General features: G+C 45.8%; 2 protein-coding genes across 3 annotated transcripts; one reads left to right on the top strand and one right to left on the bottom strand.

Annotated features, from left to right (window-relative positions):
- Positions 1-1,441: 1,441 nt before the first annotated feature.
- Positions 1,442-2,574, bottom strand: LOC103180676. Its single transcript, XM_007896664.2, has one exon. It carries the CDS (start codon positions 2,572-2,574, stop codon positions 1,456-1,458), a length of 1,119 nt encoding a protein of 372 aa, XP_007894855.2. The 3' UTR covers positions 1,442-1,455.
- Positions 2,575-3,586: 1,012 nt separating this feature from the next.
- LOC103180510 (BAF chromatin remodeling complex subunit BCL7B) lies at positions 3,587-11,325 on the top strand. 2 transcript variants are annotated; one of them, XM_007896429.2, is made up of 6 exons: positions 3,587-3,844; positions 5,473-5,548; positions 5,738-5,852; positions 6,788-6,958; positions 7,371-7,429; positions 7,967-11,325. In XM_007896429.2, exons 1-6 carry the CDS (start codon positions 3,753-3,755, stop codon positions 8,060-8,062), a joined length of 609 nt encoding a protein of 202 aa, XP_007894620.1. In that variant the 5' UTR covers positions 3,587-3,752; the 3' UTR covers positions 8,063-11,325. The 2 variants fall into 2 exon arrangements, with proteins under 2 accessions (XP_007894620.1, XP_007894619.1); XM_007896428.2 differs by having other exon boundaries at positions 7,350-7,429.
- The last annotated feature ends 9,915 nt before the right edge of the window (positions 11,326-21,240 follow it).

Genomic DNA, 21,240 nt, shown 5'->3' with positions numbered 1-21,240 from the left:
CCAGGTGTTCTTCTGGCAGAACGAGGGAATGGTGAGAGCCTGCCTCAGGCTCGTACTCACTAGGATCAGGGACTATCTACTGAGAGACGAGCTGAAGTTCTGCTCAACTGCGGCAAAGGCCAGATGGGGCCTGACCTGCGACTTCTGTTTTTGTTTGGGATTTATTCAGGCTTTGCAAGTCTCCAGGAGCAATGCTCTCTCTCCTGAGAGGCAAACATTGAACAAAAGCCCCAGAATTCAGCCATTGTCTGACAAGACGGTGTTGTGGTGCCACCCGGTGGCCATTAAGCAAACGACAAACTCAATAAGGTCCCCATCTGCATGTTCAGGACCTTAATAATAAGTCCTCGCACTCGATGTGAAACTCGGCAGCCAATTGTCCGCAGGAATGTCCCACAACAGGCGTGGACTGAGCGACCAAATTATTATTATTATTACAGGAGATTTCATTTTCAAAATGAAGGCAGAGGAGGAACCGATTGAAGCTCACATCAATAAAGGAGCCTCTGTCTAGCCCCTCAGACGTGTGCACTCGTCTCGGTAAGTCCGTGTTCGATCGGTAGTGTGTTTTTCATGTTTTTCTTGATTGACTATTCCTTGAGCTTTGACATCAATACAAAAATATTCAATCGGGAAAATGTATTTTGTTGGACGACCAAAAAGATTGGAATAGATGTTCTGGAACACAGGGCAGTAAAGTTTTAATGATTAATATAAATAATTTATATAAATAAAAGTTTAATAATTCTATAATCCTTTCATTTGATGCAGTGCCTTTCACTTTGGAATAAAATTTTCAAATTTCATCACTTTCAAATTTCTGTGAGGTGTATTTTGTGGGTAAACATTATTTCAAGCTCCGGTTACTTAATAATAAAGACCAGTCCTAATGTAAGAGATAAAAGCTAAAGATCACTGTCAGCAACATGTGGTATGAAGATATTCTTGTGTTAATAGTGCAGTATTTCAGGAATCCGTGATTTGAGGACAGCTGTTGAAAATCTCAGATGTTTCCTAAACAGAGAGTACAAGGTCAATAATAATCCTTGCATTTGATATGGTGCTTTTCACATCTTTGAGATGTCTCAAAGCGCTTCACACAATATACTGTAAAGTGAATTGACTATGTAGTTGTGGGCGAAATTGAGTTGGGACCTAACCCAGGTAATACCAAAGTAACCTCTGGCGAAGAGATCACCAGTGGGCAGGAGGGAGAATGGTATTTAGAGGCACCTGCCACGTATAGGAATAAGACATTCTTTCCATTAACAACTGGGCCTATTTATTCCTGGATTCAGCACACAAACTTAAAATTTATAATAAACTTGCATTTGCTATAGCACCTTATCACGTCTTCGAGACGTCTCAAAGCGCTTCACAGAATAGACTGTAAAGTGAATTGAATACTTTTGGGGGCAAAATTAAGTTGAGTCTCAGCAGGTGCCTTTGATCAGTTTATTTATTGCTTCGGAAATTCAAGAGCAAAGCCATCCCTGCAAAAAGCAGCATTGCCATTGAGACCTCCACAATCTTGTTCAGCCGCAATCGCTCCGCAAGATCTTCCTTCTCTTTGCGATACTGCGCCTTCCTCAGGCGGAGAATACGTTCCTTCTCCAGTTGTTCGCTGTAGTGAGCACGGTAAAACTCGTCAAAATTGAACATGGGTTTCCCAGATTGGAATTGCTTTGGTGTGATCTTGGTTTGATGTTGCTTTCGGATCAAGGTTTTATCTGAGGGGCTTTTCTCCATCTGCAGGTCAACCAGAGTCAAGATACCGCGGTCATATTTCCTACGCAGGATTCCATTGCTCAGCACCGAGTATGCCTCGCTGATCTGGGTAAACTTCAGCACCGCTTGCTCGCTGCCAGCATTCTTGTCCGGGTGGAAGATAAACGACTGCTTATAGTAAGCGGTTTTGATTTGGCTCCGAGTGGCGGTGGGAGAAATCTGCAGGAGATCGTAGTAGGCAGTTTTGCTTCGATGCAGTGGGACAGAGTTATTGGATGTAAAGCACCTCCTTGTGCCCTTGAAACAACCGAATGCCTTGGGCTGAGGCGGCGCTTTGAGAAGGAAGTTCCCCACCGCGGGACCGCGGGACGTGACGCCGCTGTGAACGCTCCCGACCGAGGCCCGGGCACTGGTACCCGGTCGCCGTCCGCGCTGACGTTGGCAGGTCAGCCCGTGACGGCCGTGGGTGTCGGTGTGGTGGGCGCAGACGGTAGACCCGGGCATTGGGATGGCGCCATCCAACGGAGGTTCTGGGCTCCCAACGTGGGCTGACTTCACCTCAGCCCTGTCTGAGGCGAGGAGGGGACCCGAGGGCTGCGGCGGGCACCGGCTCTGCCCAGTCAGTGCCATCACGCGGGGCCTGGGCACACAGCTCCCCGCCAAGGCCAGTGGTGCCATCGCGGTGGGGCTGAGGCCGGGGGGAGGTGCGGCCCCGGGCCGGCTGGGCCCAGACGAGCCGCTCTGTGGCAGGCGCTCGGCGTCGCCAGGCCGCGAGGCCGCGGATGCCAACACCTCCCTCGCGCGAGGCGACCTCACCGCCCGACCGACGACCGCCACCAGCGCCATCCGTGCCCGGCGCAACCTAACCTGATCCAGGCTCCTCCGCCAATCGGAGAGCGAGGCGACCTTTTTTTTTGCCGCAGCCAATGGCAGAGGGCCGTGGTCGGTGATTGACATCCAGACTGACCTTTAGCGAGACGCGCCGCGGACGCCCACTGCCCGCCCCTTGGCAGTCAGCAGCCCTGTGAGTGGCTGAGCCATCCACGTGACACCAATGCCGCCAATCAGAACCTCGCTGGCCGTCCAGGTGGGGGGGGGCGGGGTGACGATCAAGTTTGGTTGAGTCTGAGGTCGGTTAAAGGGCCAGGCCCCCTTGCGCATGCGCTGAGCCCCACCCATTCAGTCACTCACTCACTTTATAATAATAATAATAGTAATCCTGGCATTTGATTCCTGCGCCTCATCGCGTCTTCTCGACGTCTCAAAGCGCTTCACAGAATAGACTGTAAAGTGAATTGACCGTATACATATTTTGTACTGTGTATTTTGTGGGCGGCCGTCCCCGCAGTCGTGGGTTAAGTGACCAAATCTTTTTTGGAAAGAGATTATTACCCCTCCCCTCCCCCCCCCCCCCCCCCGCTGATCCACTGATCGCCTCCCAACTCGTACCCTACTCGCTGCTCGGTAAACCGAGGTGCGACGGAGTAAGGCAACCGGACTAACGGTGTGGTCCGGCCCCGCCCTACGCTACGGGACTCCCACAAGTTATTGCCGCCCGGTATCGCTGGCCGGCCCGCGGTCACCCTTCCGAAACTTTGCCGCTTCACCGCAAAGGGGACGGAGGAATCCCTTCGAACTCGAACGGGGGACCTTTTCACCAAAAATCCACAGTCCGTAACCGCAGTCGGTCAGAGCTGTGGGTGTGGGGGGGGGGAGGGGGCACGTCTGTCTGGAGTCACCTTGAAGGGCCTGACGCGTTGACGTCACGCGCTGCGTGCTGGCGGTTGGTCGGCTGCTCGCGCGTCAGTCGGTCTGTCAGGCGGCGGCGCGAGAGGGATTGAGGGGCCCCGAGGGGGGAGGGGAGGGGGGGGGGTGTTGGGGTTAGTGAAGCGCATGCGCGGCGGCCGCGCCGCGTCGGAGGGAGGGGAGGTAGCCGCACGCTGGTCCCGGGGTTGAAAAGAAACACCGACCAGGATTAGAAAAGTTTGCGATCGGGGGCGGCTGAGAAGAGGGCGGCTGAGAAAATGTCCGGCCGGTCGGTGAGAGCGGAGACCCGCAGCAGGGCCAAGGATGACATCAAAAAGGTCATGGCGGCGATCGAGAAAGTGCGCAAATGGTGAGGAGAGCGGGTGGCGGCGGCGGCGGCGGGAAGCAGAGAGGACTTTCCCTCACGTGAGGGACGGAGGGGGACGGAGGGAGGGAGGGGGCTGCGCGCGCAGCCTAACCCGACCTTACAGCGCAAGTGACCTGGACGCTGCTGTGTGATGGGCAGGCAGCGCGACCAATGGGAAGTGTCCATGGTGGGGGGCGGGCCGTCCTTCCGTGTTGCTACGGTAACCGCGTCACGGCCGCTTGTTATGAATGGGGCGGATGGGGGCGGGACCTCTGGTCTCGCACTACCGTTGGATTCCAGAGCGAAGCTGTCAATCAAGGCCACGCCACTCCACCCTCCCTCCCTCCTCACTGGGGGCCACTCCACCCTCCCTCCCTCCTCACTGGGGGCCACTCCACCCTCCCTCCCTCCTCACTGGGGGCCACTCCACCCTCCCTCCTCACTGGGGGCCACTCCACCCTCCCTCCTCACTGGGGGCCACTCCACCCTCCCTCCCTCCTCACTGGGGGCCACTCCACCCTCCCTCCCTCCTCACTGGGGGCCACTCCACCCTCCCTCCCTCCTCACTGGGGGCCACCCCTCCCCTCCCTCCTCACTGGGGGCCACTCCTCCCTCCCTCCTCACTGGGGGTCACTCCTCCTCCCTCCTCCTCACCCCTCCTCCTCACTGGGGGCCACTCCACCCTCCCTCCTCACTGGGGGCTCACTCCTCCCTCCTCCTCACTGGGGCCCTCCCTCCTCTCCTCACTGGGGGCCGCTCCTCCCTCCCTCCTCACTGGGGGCCACTCCTCCCTCCCTCCTCACTGGGGGCCACTCCTCCCTCCCTCCTCACTGGGGGCCGCTCCTCCCTCCCTCCTCACTGGGGGCCACTCCTCCCTCCCTCCTCACTGGGGGCCATGCCACTCCACCCTCCCTCCGCACTGCACTGAGGGATGGAGCCAGGCATAGGAACAGGATGTGGCCATTCAGCTCCTCCAGCCTGTTCCGCCATTCCATTAGATTATGGCTGATCTGTACCTCGACTCCCAATTACCTGCCCTCGCTCTGCGAGCGTGGGGCTTGAACCCACAACCTTCAGACCTTGAGGGGTCAGTCGGTGTGCCAGCCTATTTTCTAGATCGGTTGTGACTATGATACAGCAGATGGGCTGGACAGTTCGTTAGATTCAGAGCGAAACCTATGCTGTGGTGCCTGGGCACAAGACACCCCCAGTAACAGTGTAGTAACTTGTTTTTTTACGCTGTTAGTCGAATGGCGGATCACTTTCCGAGTAATAATCCCTTTAGAAAATACAACAATGACAGTGGGGACAGCAACCTATTGTTGTTACAGCGGGGAATCTCTGTTTAATGTCTTATCCAAAGCGCCTCAGGCAGTGCAGCATTCCCCAACTATACCATGTAGTGTCAGCCTTGATGATGAGCTGAGGTCCTGATATAGGGTTTGATCTCACGACCTTCTGACCAAGACGTGGCAGTGCTGCCAACTGAGAAAAGATGACACTTACATAAAGTTTTCTGTTACAGTTCTGTTTCGACGCCTGAAGTGCAAGTTGTGGTTGTTGTTGAATTCCCAGAGTAAAAGTAATTTTGAGAGCTTGTACAATCACTCATCAGAGCTGCATTTTCACAGGGAGAAGAAATGGGTGACAGTAGGAGACACATCGCTCCGGATATTTAAGTGGGTCCCAGTGACCGACCCCAAAGAGGTGGGTGAAATTTGTAACCACATAAAATATTAGAATAAACTATTGTTGATCTTTATTTTGACATTTCAGAGCCTATTGCCTTTGTAAATCTTCCTGAAGAAATCCTGCAGAATACTATGACGATGCCCTCGTTCTTGGTACCAGTGAGCTTTTAAAATGTTCTCTTTTTATTTTGCTACCCCTTTCCAGGACAAATCCAAATCAAAGAATAATCTTGAATCAAAAGGTACAAAGGGAGACAAAGGATTTCCCCAGTTGCCAGTGTCTGACAACAGCTCATCACCCATCCTGCTGGAAATGAATGGTGAGTGTGCCTTTAACCTCTTGCAGGTTGCTCTAAGTGTAAGCAGCGCATAACTGAACGGCATTCAATTGTTCAATCTAGACTGGCAAGTTTCATCAAAATTGTTTTGTTCAGTGGAGTCCTTTAGCTTTGTGATTAGAGCACTCGCCTCACAAACCTGTGTTCGATTCCCGGGCAGAGTGAAACCTTAGTTTCCTTACTCCACACGTGCCTCTGTTTACCTAACAGTAAATAGGAACCCTATTATTTTAGTTAGTCAATTGGTGAATTGCTTTTCCATGGGTAATAATCCCTTCAAAAAAAGTAAGTAAAATAATAATTTGGTTACGACCGTTTCTGAGACACTGCTGTGCTCAATTGGTTGTTGTGTTTCTCCTACAAAATATACAGTCAATTTTGTGTGAGTGGCCACGTGTGTGTGTGTGTGTGTGTGTCTAACCACCACTTTCTGTTTCAATTTGTCAAACTGTTCTCCTTTGACTTCATTGGATCCAAAATTTTCTTTCATCAAATCAAACCAAATTCTTTTCAACGGTTGAGTAGAAGGAAGAAGAAAATGGATAAGAAATTGAAGCGATGATAATAATAATAATAATCCTTGCATTTGATATAGCGCTTTTCACGTCTTCTAGACTTCCCAAAGTGCTTTACAGAATATGCTGCAAAGTGAATTGACCGTATATTTGTGGGCAAAACGCGGCAGCCAATTGCGCACAGCAGTGTCCTACAAACAGTCGTGGATTGAAAATGACCAATTTATTATTTTTTGTTTTTGAGGGATTATTATTAGGCTCTGTGTGGAGTAAGGAAACTTGGCCAAGGCTTCGCCCTGTCTGGAATTGAACCCAGGTATCTCGCTTGCAAGGCGAGTGCTCTAACCACTGAGCTACAGGACTCCACAATGATGATGTGTTTGTGTGTTTTCTATACTCCAGATGAGAATAGTAACCAGAGCTCGCTGTCAGATGCCTACCAGGTAAAAGTGGACAGCAGCACCAGCCCCAGCCCCAGTCCTGAGCAGAGTGAGCCTGTCAGCCCGGCGATTCTGTCTGACTTCAAAGCAGATGATTCCCAGCCCCCCATGCTGGGACAGGAGAGTATGGAAGGTATAGCCAGCAACATGACAACAACAACAACAACAACAACAAATGACATTTACTCAGTGCCTTTCACATTGGGGGACGTCCCAAGGCGCCAGACAGTCAGGGATTTGGACCCGAGCAGGGGGTTGGGATCAGGAAGAGGGCAAGGAGGGTAGGGTAGGGATTCGATGCTGTGTTCTGGGCTATGGAATGGTGGGTTGACCTATCAGAATAGTGGTGTATGGGGCAGACAGTTGCCGAGTGGGCTACAAGTCCTAATTTTCAGTTAAACTGGTGAATGTCACTTCTTTGCTCCTGCTGATGCCTCCAATATTTCTCTCAGTCAGTCAAACAGCAAGTGGAAGCATTGTCATAGGGGCTATAGCAGTAGTAATTTCTCAATTCTCTCTCACAGAACCTTCCCTTCCTTCCTCAGAAGTAGGAGATGACCCACCAATGCTCACAAAGGAGGAGCCGGTGCCCCAGCAGCCTCAGGTAGGCCAGGAGTGTGTACACTTAGAGCGGCGTGAGGTCAGTATGTGTGCGGAGGTGAGTGCGGTCGGGGGTGGGTGACCAGCAAACCCATTTTGAACTGTGACCCCACCCGCCTCTTATTTGGCCTCTCTGGGGTATTTGCCTGGTCTTATCTTTCATAAGAACAGGAGTAGGCAACTCAGCCTCTCGAGCCTGTTCCAACATTCTATAAGATCATGGCTAATCTGTACTTCAACTCCAATTACCCACCCTTGACTCATATCCCTTGATACCCTGACCTAAAACATATCTATCCACCTCAGTCTTGGAAATTGGAATGGATCCAGGCAGTTTACTCTTTGGGTAAAAAACCGCCTCCTGATTTCACTCGTAAGTGGGCTGGCTCTAATTTTATTCTAAGATTATTCCCCTTGTTCTGGACTTGCTCACAGTCTATGGTTAATTGAATTGTGTGAAGAATATGATAGTAATCACAGACTGGAGCACATCTTTGCAAACTCCTAATTTATATTTAAATCATTCATGGTTTGGTAACAGGTTGTGGAAGAAGATGATGAATGTTCTGGAGCACCTCCACTGAAGAGGATTTGCACCGGACAGAACTCAGTGGTCCAGCCTGTAACTGAGAGTTAGCCCAGCGGTATTCATCCTCACCGCTCTGTCAAGCTGGCTCATGTTTGGTTCCCTCTGACTTACCGTCAAGTGACTGACGCATGGAAGAATGATATTTATTTTGTAGTTTGGATTAGCTTGTGATGGAAAAGATTAGGAATTTTGGCGTAGAACCATTGAATTTCTGTAATGTGGGATTGTGTCCTTTTGTAACTCAAGGGGTTGGGTTTAAAACATGGCCCCAGTGGGCCTCTTATTTGACACTGAAGTGCCTCCAGTTCTAGCGAGCTGACCGAGATGTGTTTGTGCTGAAGAACGGCTTTGGACTTCACCCATGAATGCATAGTGTTTGTCGTCAACTCCTAGCCATACATTTAATGTAAAATTAGGCATTGTTGCCTTCAGCCAAGATTGGCACAATCAGTGGCCCAAAGTAAGGTGCACTTAGGACACCTTGTACCTCATCAGAATTTTTTTTTGTGTGTTTTCCTTTTCAGGAGCTCTCAATTGTAATAAATACTCCTGAAATAAACACTAAACTTTGTGGGTGAGGGGCAACTTTACGTTTACACCCATGACTTTACCCTGGGATTGTGGACCGCATGAAGAGTGTGTCAGTCTCTCCAAGACTGTGGTAGCACACTCAAAGCAGCACGTTGAAAGGATTAAGTCATCCTGTCAGACCTTTAGGTTTCTTCCCAGACCCACGCACTGTGGATTTGGAAACAAAAATGAAGTCAAACATGTGGTTCCAGTCAGTGAGTTATGAATTGAAAGCCTCATAGCACATAACAGATGCTGCAATTGCTTTGTGGAGAAGCAATGCAGTATTTGTTCAGAAAGGCTGTGTTTAATCATCACAATTATGCTGTCAGTAAATCTACATTGGGGTTTATAAAGGGGATTGGTTAACTGATTGGACAATTTACCAACGTGAAGGTTTATCAGCAGTTAGTACTCTCCGCTGAGGATAGCTAATTCAGGTGCTGATTCTCTGATTTAGTTTCTGTGCCCTCACCCCATGTTAGGAGATCTTATTTGGCTCCTTTGGCCGATAATAAGATAATATTCTGTGTGAAATCAACAGGATTGAAGCTATGCACATTGAGGCATACCTTCCCTAACAGAAGTTTCTCTCAGTTAGTGCCTCTTCTTCGTAAGCAGTACCTATTCTGTCTGACGTGAAAACTAAGTCTTGCCTTGCTCCACATACAACCATTCACTCTGGGTTCAGTAGTTAATTGAAACTGGCTAGTTGGTGCCAATAAAACTCTTCCTAGGTGGTTTGTTAACCAAGTTTCCACAGAGGGGAATTTTAAATGGTTAGAAATGCAAAATAATGTAATGAAACATAGAAATCCTTTACAGTTTATGAAAAACTACAGCTTTCAATATCCATTTTACAATTGGCTTTTTCTGCCCTCCTACACGTTTTCCCTCCTCAGGGGGAGGTATCTCACTGCATCTTGCTGTAGACTCTAGATTTTAAACCACTGGGTCCTTTGGTTAGGTTTCTGAGAGCTGAGAAGTCATAATATTAATAATAATAATAATAGGGGAATAAAAATCTTATCCCTACAGAACTTTCAATGGAAGTGAAGCCAGGAATATGTGAAAACATTTCCGATTGTATTTTCTAAAGAAAATGCAGAAGAGATATATTTTTGAATACAAAAGAGCTGAACAGAAGTTGAATATTCAGTTTGAAGTTTAATATTTTTCTTTCTGATTGCACTTCCTGCGCGCTTTTGAAGATTACTAGTTGTGTTTGCCAATTTTCTCCCCTCCTCCTCTCCTGTAGGGGTGTTGATTCCTACCGGGGTACGATTCCACAGACACATGACACTGGGTATATCAGCCAAGTGTCCGTTCATTGTGTGTGAGTGATGACGGGCTGTTTCTGTGGAGGGCATTACAGCCAAGTTCAATCTTGTCCTTGCCCAATGTCCAGCCATGGTCAGTCTGGGAATTGAACCTGTGACCTGGCCTGTGTAGTGGTTTCTTTACCACCAATTCCATTGGGGAGAAGGTTGTTTAGTTATGTTCTTTATGGCCTAAAGCATTACATAGGGAGTGAGTGTGTTGTGTACACACAGGATTGTGCAATGCTAATCGAGCCCAGCTGTAGTTTTAATGCATGTTTCAAATCAAGCTCATACCTGTCTGTCCATGGTAAGCCTTGGCACCAAGCTATTGGTGTGGCAGTGGACCTCATGGCCTTGCAAGTCTGATGCATTCTTTGGATTGATCATTTGAAAGCTTTACCATTAATCTTAGTTCATTTCAAACAGAACTGAAAATGTATGCAGGTGAATAATGTATGTGTGTGTGTGAGGGGCCATTTGAAGCTGTGACTGTCCATTAGAGCAGTGAGTTCAGTCAGTCAATGAGCTGCATGTACACTAGTTGTTCTGTCTGTATGCTTAGAAGCCGATATTAAATAAATCACACGTGTGAAATATCTTGAGGATTTAAATTTTTAAAATGTGAGCTCGCCCCAACCTTTTTATTTACATTTATTAAGAACATTTATATACGCGCTTAATAGAACCAAGCATATATTTGTAAATAGTGACTCCTTCCTTTTATGTTCTAAGTAAAACATCTCTAGTCAGTGAAAAGCAAACACAAAGTTCCTACCATAGCCTCTTTGACATTGTAAATGTTGCGTGTAGGAACAGGACCATTTAGCGACTGTACAAATAGAGTGTGCTTTCCCGTGATCAGTTCCATTTCACGACTACATTCTGAACAATGGTTTCTTTCCAGACAAATTTTACTAGATTTTTAATTCTGCTTTTTGATTTAAGTTGCTCTTCCTATTTTTTACTTCTTGTTAAGTAAGCATTTTAAAAGGTGACTCCGATCTTAATGTCTGCTTTTTAATGTACCTGCTTTTTAATGTACCCAAAGTATTGTAGTTACAAGTGCACTTTTTATTTGGGGGAGAAAGTACTTAGTAAAGTGTTCTTTTCTGACGATTGCTGAAACACACCAGAGCGAGCTCTGACCCAGTCCCTATAATATTACGGTATTAGCTGAACAAAGCTGCCTCCTGATTATATCCGCTGCTGAGGCGAGGAGTGGGCAATGGGAAGTTTCAAGTCACTGGTACGTGTCTCAAAATGTAACTTGATTTGATTGAAGCTGAAAATCATAATGTCGAAAAATATTTTTTTATTACCTCAGAGGCTGGACAGATGCCTTTCTTACTGTAAAAACTGACTTGTTTGGAAGGATTGTTCTTGTGCAAATAATCGAAATAAACTGTTGCGACGAAGAAATCCCCCGATGTCGGCGATTTTTGTATCGTGTTTCTGGGTTCGCGATCGGCTGCTGCGTTTCACCCGCAAAATGCACAGTCGCTTCACTTTACGGTGTATCCTGTGAAGCGCTTGGAGACGGCTCTCGGTGACGCGATGGGGCGCGGTATCAAATGCCAGGATTATCATTATTATTATTATCATTATCATCATTATTAGCATTATCATTATTATTATTATTATTATTATTATCATTATTATTATCATTATTATTATCATTATTATCATTATTATCATTATTATCATTATTATCATTATTATTATTATTATTATCATTATTATTATTATCATTATTATCATTATTATTATCATTATTATCATTATTATTATCATTATTATTATTATTATTATCGTTATCGTTATTATCATTATTATTATTATCATTATTATTATCGTTATTATTATTATTATCATTATCATTATTATCATTATTATCATTATCATCATTATCGTTATTATTATTATTATTATTATTATTATCATTATTATCATTATTATTATCATTATTATTATTATTATCATTATTATCATTATTATTATCATTATTATTATTATTATTATCATTATTATCATTGTTATTATCATTATTATTATCGTTATTATCGTTATTATCGTTATTATCATTGTTATTATCATTATCATTATCATCATTATTATCATTATTATCATTGTTATTATCATTATTATTATCATTATTATTATCATTATTATTATCATTGTTATTGGTGACCGGTGGGGGCGGGGCTGAGGGCCGCCCTGTTGTCAGGGAAACGGCTCGGGACGCCGGACTGCTCTACGGCACTGTCGCAAAGCAGCACTTACTAAAGGCCGCGCCTGAGGCCCCGCGGCTCAGTTACTGCCCTCGGCCCCGGGGGTGACCCCCAGCGCCCGCCCCGGGCCCGCGGAGAGGAGGCAGATGGCGGCAAACTGGAGCACTGACACCGGCCCCGCCGTGTACAGGAGCCGGGACCCGCTCAAACACCTGAAAATCCGGTGAGAGGGGAGGGGAGCGGGGGGGGGAGTGTGGGGGAGGAGGGGAGTGTGGGGGAGGAGAGGGGGAGTGTGGGGAGGAGGGGGAGTGTGGGGGGAGGAGAGGGAGTGTGGGGGAGGAGAGGGAGTGTGGGGGAGTGTGGGGGAGGAGGGGGAGTGTGGGGGGAGTGTGGGGGAGTCTGAAGACCTTCTACCCAAGTGTCTGCCTATCTCTCTTTTAAACATCCAAACATCTGTTTAATATCTTTTTAAAGGATTCTGGTTCAGCAACAGTGCAAACGATAACCTCTGCATAAATGCTTACTACTTCCCAATGGCAAGCACGGGAAGCTACAAAGATTACAAAGAACATACAGTACGGACACAGGCCACTCGGTCCAACCAGTCCGTGCTGGTGTTTATACTCCACATGAGTCTCCACCCATTCCCTGTTCCTTCCCAATACCTTTCTATTCCCCTCTTCCTCATGTGAAGCTTCCTCTTCAATACATCTATACTCTCTGATTCAGCCAACTCAAATCTCTGCACTGAAGACGGCTTTGAGTGTGACTGGTGCTGACCGCGAGTCTGTGACTTGTTAGTTGTATTCTCCAGTGCACGATATGATCAAAACTCATCAAATCCAACAGAAACAGCAATCTCCGCAGATCAAAAGGCTTTCAACTCTTAGCCTCTCGGGGAGCTTTGAGAGGGAGCTGGAAAACCCAGGCTTGGCAAGTGCCAGAAACAATTATCATTCACACGGCCTGTCATTTTAATTGCTCTGAAGTAGGACAGGGCTGTCTGCTAAGTAGGAACGTTCACTAAACAGCATAATCACACGGTGTGCAGAGACTCGATAGCTCTTACACCAGAGCAGTCTTCTCTTTTATATACTTTTATATTCTCTTTCAACCTGATACGTGCTCAGCAGATTCCAGCCATGCCTGCACAAGCAACTAACGGAGGGTTGGAGAACTTAGCAAACTCTCTGGCTGCGTAGCCCTCTCCCTCACTTCCACCTTGCTCTGAGTAAAGCAAGTCAGGATCACAACCCTGATGGAGGAATTGACCAGTGTCACGCTTGATCTTGGCCCAAAGTGAATTGCTCATGAGGCAGCACAAACCCAACCTCCAATTAAGTGAGCAGGGAGAGAGCTTCCGGGCTGTGCCAAAACCTGAAGCTCATTTAATGGCCGTTCCTTTCAGCTCCAAAGGAAAATGCGTTCCAAATGGTATTGAGTTTTGCTTGCGGTTGTAAGGCGCTATTGATTTTGAAATCAATGGCAGAGAGAACACAATGCAGCTGAAAGTGATGTGACAAGCCTCCTTCGATGGCACGATAGCTAAAGGCACTGGTTCAGCACTAAGCCATACCAAGGCTACAGGTTCAATCACCGCGCCAGTGCTGAGTTAGCTGATCAGGAGCAGTTTAGAAAGGGGAATAATTCACACAGTTTCCAATCCTGTTTGACATCCAATGACTCCTACTGTGAAATGCATGAGTGTTCGTGTGTGTGAGACACATATGTATGTATTGTGACTGCTGCTGCATGACTGAACCCAGGCTTCAGATCACTGAGCCTTTCCTCCTGCTCCTTCAGCATACTTAAGCAGAACCAGATTAATGAAGGTACATTTTGAAACTTAATTGCATGACCTGTGGGATCAAAATTAATTAAACTTGCAAATGAATTTAATTGGAAATGTTCCCAGATGAGAGGGAGTTTTAGAGCGCATGACTATTATCCAGCGAATCGAAGTAAAGAGATGAAGTGACTATTCATGTACAGGAGCGTAGCCATCTTAAGGTATTAGTCTAACGTTGCAGAGAATAGCCACGATATGTCTCGAGCTTTCACTCACACGTTCATCGTTACTGTTCAGTGAGACACTGCGATTCATGTACGTTTTGCTGCTATCATGTCACATCAACATTGTTCCTATATGAATTAAAACAACTACTTATGTTTATATAGTGCCCTTCACTTAGGGCAATGTCTTGAAGCACTTTACACCAGTGAGGTTGGATGAAGAGGGGGAGGGAGGGGAAGGTGCCCGTAGGTGTGATCAAAGAGATAGGTTAAAGCAGGGCAAGACAGAAAAACAGGGGAGTGGGACAGAGCAGTAAAGGGAGGAGATCTAGAAGTTAAGGGTGTAGAAAAACTAAACTGTGTGTTCAAAGTCTCGATGTACGGTTTGGACCCACAACCTTCTGATTCAGAGAGGAGAGTGCTACCGACTAAGCCAAGCTGGCATCTGATGCCACACCAAGATGTCACACTGATGCAGTAGGAGGCGATCTTTTGAGTTTGGGGATGAAGGCATTGTTGGGGCAAACGTTACCTGTGAGTACGTGATGCTGACACCCTTCACACTGAGGTGCAAAGTGCACAGATAAAACAAGAGAGGTGAGGGTTCCGAGCCAACTTTGTAGCTCAAGCTTAAATCATCTCCTTTGTGTAAATCTGAATGCAGAGGTTTGTGCACGTCAGCCCAGAGGAGTCTCTAATGAAAGGCACAATTCAATAGATAAATGAAATAATTAAAGTGGTGCTTTGCTAACTGAGCACTATGTTTCATAAGTATTTTATTAATTTGTTGACTGACTTTCAAATTACATCGCTGGTAGTGTGAGCACTCATCCGGGAAATGGGAAAAGAATGCAGAATATAACGCAACAAGTTTGACTTGATTTATGTGAAATAATTATGAATTTCATGACAAGTCACATGCTTATTCCTGAGCTGAAAAGGTTTCCCATATGATCAGCCCTATAAATAATGAACTTGGACACCGATGGAGGCAGAATGATTCGACACTATCTATTGTCTAATGGATTAGAAGGAATCAACTCAAGTTGTGTTAAGTCTTCGAGCTGAGCAGGCGTGGGTGAGAGTGCTAGCGCATTAACCCTTCGATTGCTGGCAGGTTCAGGGATAACAACATAGGAACAGCCCCTATTCCTGTTCCGCCATTCTATAAGATCAGGGCAGATCTGTACCTCAATTCCAATTACCTGCCCTTGCCCTGTATCGTTTGATGCCCTGACCTAACAAATATCTATCCACCTCAGTCTTGAAAATTGGAATTTGGGGGAAGAGAGGTACAGACGTCCACTCCCCTTTGGGTGAAAAACTGCTTACAAATACAGTCACTACACTTGACAGCATTATGCTATGAAGCATTCTGATATAATAGGGGTGATATCAAATGTAAGGGATGTTGTTATTTGCAAATAATCGTGTGCCTGTTCCTCCAGTTTGCTGGATCACGGCAGATCTTTTCATTTCCATTTCCCTGACTTTTCCCCACACCCTTTAATCCTCATTTTTAGCCGTCCCGGTGGATGCAGCCTCTATGGTGTTCTGGGGCAGTGAGTTCCACATTCTCACAGCGCAATCCTAACTGAAGTGCTGAAGGGCTATTTTTCTGGGAGCGGTTTCAGTGCTATCTATACACAATAGCTGGGTAGATAATAGTCTATTTAGAATAAAATAAGACAGCATTCCTTAATCTCAAGGCAGTAATGTTTAAGAATGGGAACAGGAGGAGGCCAATCTGCCTGTGAAGGCAGTTCTGCCAGTTCATTAAATTGTGGCAGATCTCTTAATCCCATTTCCTTGCTTTCGCTCTATTCTGCTTAATCCCCTCCATTCCTAAAAAGATCTATCTATCTTCCTTTTAAACATTCCGATTAGTTCTACCTCTATGTCGGGACTGTGGATTCCATCTTCTCACCGCCCTCTGGGTGAAGAAAATTTCTGATCTCTCTTCTAAGACAGACAGGCAGACACAGATTCCAGTATCAGTATTTGTGTGTCTCTCTCTATGAATCGCCAAAGGCTCACAACTGAAATGACATCTGGTAAATTTCCCTTCAGTTTCCCAGTGTCTCTAACACACAGCAAAATTAGTTCAGATTTTTGTAACTACTTAGCTCTAATTTGCTGACCTCTCTTTGACCAGCCAGAGGAATAGATTATAGGAAATGGGCATGTCATGTTAAGATGAATGCTGAGTGCTTTTACTGGTCTTTTGAGAGGATAATGTGTACATGAGTGCCACACTACACCTGAGCCCAGTGGGTGTACTGTGGCAGAGGTATTTTGTTTTCTAGGCTTCTCAGCTCCCCCCGGCACAGAATCAGAGCAGTAGCCTAGATTGGGAGTTCAGAAATTCAATTTGGGTTTGAAGCCACAATACTTCGGACTCAGTGGAGAGTGCTATCGGCATGTTGGTGGTTGAGATGGTTCTCTGTGCTCCTGGGCTAGTAATAGAGGGTTTGAGCTCCCGTTGCTGATTGATCCAGTGCTGCGTATGGAGGTGGATCAGGTCCAGCTGTGATATTTCCATGAATCTGGATCATGGCAGAGATCCGACATGAAAGCGTTCTGTTTCTGAGCAAAGCTCCTTTCCTCTAGTCAATGCCTCTTGTTAGTTCTGGTGGCATCAAAGCTCCTATTACTCTCCACCTCATGGCTCCCTCCTACATCCTCTAGATCAATCCTGCCTTTTCTCCAGCTCTTCTTTTACAGTGGTTTTCCATTAGGCCGCGCGTACTTTGAAGAGCTAAACAAGGTTTTATTATCCTTTGTTATGTGTGACGTCCTTTAATCTTGGTGTAGTTTGTTCTCAGTATTAAAGGTTTCTTTCCTCGACCCGTTAGACTGGGTGTACAGGAGACGTAAGCAAAACACTCACAGTGACAATAGCCTCATGTCTCTGTCCCTGGAGTACATGAGAAAAGTCGTTCTGCACTTCACAAACAATTTGCAAACGGGGTTCAGCGCACAAACTGAATTGGGTCAGAACATGTATAAAGTTACAAGACTGTGAGCAATCCACTGTATTTTTACTTTTTTACATTCTTTTTACTAACGTTCTCGTAAACGTTCTCCCTGGGGTGAGATTAATAATTTACCGAGAACTCAGTGAAGGCCACTTCGACCCCCAGCCATTCCATTCCTCGTGGCAGTTTGACAACAGTTAGGATGGGAATGGGAATGGGTCAGACTGGCAATAAATAGCGAGGGATGGGGATGGCAGGAGTGAGACTGGCTATAGTGAGGGAAGGCAGTAGTTAGTTGTGCAAATGCAACGCGTCGATTATGATGTAAAACTGCATTATAAAAAAAAGTAGAAATATTAATTATTACACAATCTATCTCCACTGAACACTTCACCATATTTCCACCACTATCTAAACCATGCGAATTATAATAGATGAATCCAACTGAATCTTATTTGTAACAGTTAGTTTCATTTCGATGTGCACAGCTTGCACGTTGACCGGTTCTTTCATAACTTTGTTATGGCAGAAAAGATGAAACGTTAAGCCATTCACCTAAAAAATACAGTGACTACACTTAACAGTCAATCCTGTGAAGCTGTTTGAGACGGGAAAGGTGCCAGCCTGGCTCTGTTGGTAGCTCATAGCCTCGGAGTCAAAAGGTTGTGGGTTCAAAACCAATGTTGAGTCTTTGAATTTGACACTGCAATGCAATGCTGGGGGCGAACTGCATTGTTCGAAGTGTCGTCCTTCAGATGAGACATTAAACCGAGGTCCTATCCGCCCATTTAGGCGGATGTTACTTGTTTTATCGCATTTAAATAAACAATAATAATCCTTGTAGTCGATACTGCGCCCTATTACCTCGTTGAAATGTCTCAAAGCGCTTCAGAGGATTTGCTGTGAAGTGCAGTCAGTGTGTATTTGAAGGCAAATGAAGATTTAGCATCTCACAAACCTCTATATAAGGTTGCCTTGGATTATTCACTATTCCCCTCAACTGTAAAACACTTCCCTTCTCTCTTTTTCCTTCCTACATAAAATGTATTATTAATTTCTTCACTCATTTCTACTTAGAAGGGAGGGTGGCAGACATTCTGTCTGTCCTGGGCTCGTTTTCAGCTCTCTAATATCTTTCCTCTCACTGTTTTATTGTTTACGGCCTCTTACAGTTTGCTGATGCACTGATACAGCGCACTGGTCAACAGGGTCTGAGCACATCAGCCACTGGGAACACAAGTTCCCATACTCCAAATTGTCCAGTCATTGAGATCACCTGCGCAGGTCAGGTCAGCCAGAGTCATAGAATTATAAAATCCTACCGCACAGAAAGAGGCCATTCGACCCATCCTGCCTCTGCCAGCTCTTTGAAAAAGCTATTAACTAGTCTCACTTCCCCACTCTTTCCCCATGGCCCTGCGTATTTTTTCAAGTAAATACCCAATTCCCTTTTCAGAGCCTTGATGCTTCCCACTGAATGACACTGCCCACAGTCAGACAGACAAACGTCAGCCACATTGACAGCCCTTTTGTTCTCCAATTCTATGCAATTTTAAATTTAAGATTAAATGGTGTCCGGAGGCTAAGACAAGGTGGAATTTCAGATGCAGGGTTGTAAACCGACTGTTCACATAACGTGTCTTCATGGCTGGGTTTCTCTGTCTTTGATAAGTAATTTATCCCTGTCGGCCTGCCTTCCCTATTTGGGTAATGAACTGAACCAAATTCAAATCCCAAAGGACTGAGCCATTTCAGGCAGAGGGACATCAGTGTAGGACTCATAATATGGATGAGTAAATTCATAGCCCAGACAAGTAGCTCTGATTAGTTTTATAGCAATGTATTATTGCCAGTAAAGGCTGCGGTTTTATTCCATGATCCATTGAATTAACTGAGCTCAGTCTCGGTTTGCCAGCCTACATCATTTGGTAGCATTCATGCTTCTATTCAAAAAAGGAAGTTTCTCAAAACTCTTAAAAAAAAATGGGTCTTTCACGTTGTGGCTATTTCTGCGACATTGCAGGTTGCCTGCTGTATTTGCCAACAAAATAGTCACTACACTTTCCCGACATGTAAGCCCCTATATCAAATGTAAGGAGTATTATTATTATTTACCTGAGCCAAGTGGGTCTGCAGTACTCCAGGGCATTGCTGCTAATGGACTAACCAACCTGGCTCCTCAGCAGGACTTGGAAGAGCAGACCAGTCACTGGGGGTTGGGTTGGATTCTTCCAACTCGGGACCTGTTAACCCCACAAACCAAAGCCCTTATGGGTCAGGTGGTCCTGGCTCAACAAGTAACAGAAAGCTTCCCCGACAGTGTTCAAAATGGCGAGCTTGTGGTTTTAGCTGGAGCTAGAACCATGTACATTTACACCACTCCTGACAAGGCACTCCATACCATAGCCACCATGTCCATGAAAAGCATGCTCCAAACCTCCCCATTTGCTATTCTACGGCTGAATAGAAACAGGGATAAACTTTATTCTTCAGAACGCAAAATACTGCGGATGCTGACGAAGAGTTGTGGGGCCCGAAACGTTGACTCACTTTCCTTCTCCATAGATGCTGCCTGACCTGCTGAGTGTTCCCGGCCACTTCTGTTTTTGTTTTAAACTTTATTCTTAATGCATTCATTTGCGGTATATGTGTTTAGGATCACCAGCAGGTGGCAGCCCTCCCCAGATAAGTGGTTTGTTCCATTCAGAATCTGGGTAAAACCATCCGGTTTTATTATAATAATAATCCTTGCATTTGATATAGCAAATTGACTGTATATTTTGTGGTTGAAACACGGCAGGCAATTACGCACAATAGCTTCCAACAAACAGTCGTGGACTGGGTGACCAAATTATTAATTTGAGATGGTTTGACCACCTTGATAAGACACTCTTTTGGCACACAAAAGATTCTTGCATATGGCCTTGAAGGGGAAAAGCGAGAAGGTGGGCTGGGGGCAGTAAATTGATCTTGCTTTGTGAGCTGTTGAGAACTCTAAATGGCCTCCATCTACGCTGTAGATTTCTATGCTTCTACATCAAATGCAAAGATTATTATTCTCCCATTACTTGTTCTCTCACCAAAGAAGGGTAACCTGCATAATCTCTATCTTATTATTATTATTATTATTATTTTATGGTTAAAAATATGCTGAAAATACTAGTGAAACAAATATGCAGCAGTTAATGTAAAGGAAAAGCGAAGGGTGTCCTGGCCAACAATCCTCCAGATCAATTGATCATTTACCTCATGGCTGGCTGTGGAGTCTTGCTATGGCAAATGGCTGCTCAAATGCTCCCAAGAACAGTCACTACATTTGACAATAATTACTCAAGAAGCATTTCAGATGATTTATTGTGATAACAGTGCTATAAAATATGTGTTCCTTCTCCCCTAGAAATGGTTTCTCCTGCACTCTAATCGCACTGTATTAGAAAAGTACAGGTAATATTTGTTATAGAAATTGTCTGTAATGGGCTACAGGATCACAGAGCTATTATCCGGGCATTAATGAAATCACACTATGGCCAATGAGCTATGAAATTCATGCTTAGAAAATCTCTCAAACCCTTCCAGGGTAATCGCAAAAAGAATTTATTCACTGTAGAGCGGCAGATGGCTGTTCAGAAGAGACAGTGCAAAGAAGAGCCAAGAGATTGATCCCCTGTGTTAGATGAATGAACTAAGAGCAATTATTAAACAAGCTTTTCAGTCTTGAAAGGAGATGTCTCTCTTAGAGGAGACCTCATAGAGGTTTACTGTGTAACATTTTAAAGAGATTGAAAAAGTAAATCCAGAACAATACTTTAAGATGATTAACAACAACAAGATTACATGTGTACAGCGCCTTTCACGTCGGGAGGACGTCCCAAGGCACTGGACAGTGTACAGCATTTCAGACCTGAGCTGGGATCGGGGGGGAGAAGGGAGGGGAGGGGGGTGGCTGATGGCATGGTCGAAGAGGAGGGTAAGGAGGGGGTGAGGCGGAGTGATTGGGGAGTGGAAATCCAGAGGTTGGGGGCAGAGTGGCTGAAGGCTCTCCTGCCAATGGTGGGGCGGGTGGGTCGGGGGACGTGGAGCAGGCCGGAGGTGGCTGAGCGGAGGGAACGGGTGGG

The sequence above is a fragment of the Callorhinchus milii genome, unplaced genomic scaffold (genome assembly GCF_018977255.1).
Source record: "Callorhinchus milii isolate IMCB2004 unplaced genomic scaffold, IMCB_Cmil_1.0 Scaffold10, whole genome shotgun sequence".
NCBI lineage: Eukaryota > Metazoa > Chordata > Chondrichthyes > Chimaeriformes > Callorhinchidae > Callorhinchus > Callorhinchus milii.
The sequence above is the reverse complement of the archived record's forward strand: the minus strand, read 5'-3'. Positions and strand labels throughout refer to the sequence as shown.